The 1,188-nt window shown below is 33.4% G+C and overlaps 1 protein-coding gene across 1 annotated transcript; it reads left to right on the top strand.

Moving 5' to 3' along the window:
• Positions 1-111: 111 nt before the first annotated feature.
• Positions 112-995, top strand: NAEGRDRAFT_82316 (uncharacterized protein; the record flags this gene model as incomplete). The annotated part of the gene is made up of 1 exon (XM_002668729.1): positions 112-995. One exon carries the CDS (start codon positions 112-114, stop codon positions 970-972), a length of 861 nt encoding a protein of 286 aa, XP_002668775.1. The 3' UTR covers positions 973-995.
• Between the last annotated feature and the right edge of the window lie 193 nt (positions 996-1,188).

The raw sequence follows: 1,188 nt of genomic DNA, 5'->3' as shown, positions 1-1,188 counted from the left end.
AAATCTAGTATTTGTCATTGATTTTTACATGATACAATAGTGTCAACGGAAGGGAATTATTAACTCCGAATTTTAAACATCCCTCCGATAAAGAAAAAAACTGTAAAAAAAATGCATCAACACGGAAAGCTCAGACGGGTGGTTATTTTGTTCGCCTTCACTCTCATCATGACCATGATGTTGGTCATGGGACAAGAAACAGCCAAGACCAAACTCTTCAAGAATATGATTTCCCGAACTCAAAATAATCAAAATTATAAAGGAAGTACAAAAATCGGAAGTGTTCAAGATGGAGTTTGGACCAATGTTTTCCAATTATTTGGATTCCGTTCAGCAAATAATCAAACAGATACTGATAATAATCCAAAATTTATTTCATTATTCTATGATGGAATTCATCAGAGAATGAGAATGGATGGAGCTGGTTTGGGAGGCCCTGCAGCTCAACTCTCTTCCACATCAGTTTTGTTTGAAATTTTGAGATATTATATGAATGTTGTGAGTGTTGATTTTTGTATCTTTGAACATTTGCATCCTAATTCTACTGCTTATGGAGCTAGAGTTTTCCCATTCAGTGGAAAGGGTACTGTGGCTGAAGGAGGATTCACTGTTGCCAAATATTCTGGAGCTAAATTGATTCAAAGTAATGCTATTCTTGAACCATCCAATTTGATTAATGGAATGCAAAAGAGAGTTTGTAATGTCTATAATTTGGATGGAAAGTCTGATCTTGCTATTGGTCTTGGATTTTACTTGTTCAATTATCAAGGACCTACCTATGTTGACATGACTTATTATGAAGATGCCAAGACAGGACAACCAGTAAGATTTGAAATGAAAGATTTGGGAGGTTTTAAGGGAATTACTTCTTGGGATGTATTGAATTTCCAATTCTTTAGTGATAAGGATGATTCTGCTAATGTATTTTCCAAAGATTTATTCTACTGGAATGCCAAACCAACTTGTCATTAATAAAATATAACCTGAATTATTTCAGATATCTTACTCTTTTATTTAAGGACTACTTTCTGCTATTACACATAATTGAAATGTTGCTCTACTAGAAGAGCTTTAGGATATTCAAGTGTAAAATTTTACTTGTATGGNGGTTTGTTTTTCATCAATTATCCAACTTGATTATCCGAAAGTTTGAATTTTCTTTAAATAGCTGAAGAATAGTAGAGATCC

This window comes from Naegleria gruberi (genome assembly GCF_000004985.1).
Source record: "Naegleria gruberi genomic scaffold NAEGRscaffold_111, whole genome shotgun sequence".
NCBI classification, from domain to species: Eukaryota; Heterolobosea; class Eutetramitea; order Acrasida; family Naegleriidae; genus Naegleria; species Naegleria gruberi.
This window is presented reverse-complemented; position numbering and strand designations above follow the sequence as displayed.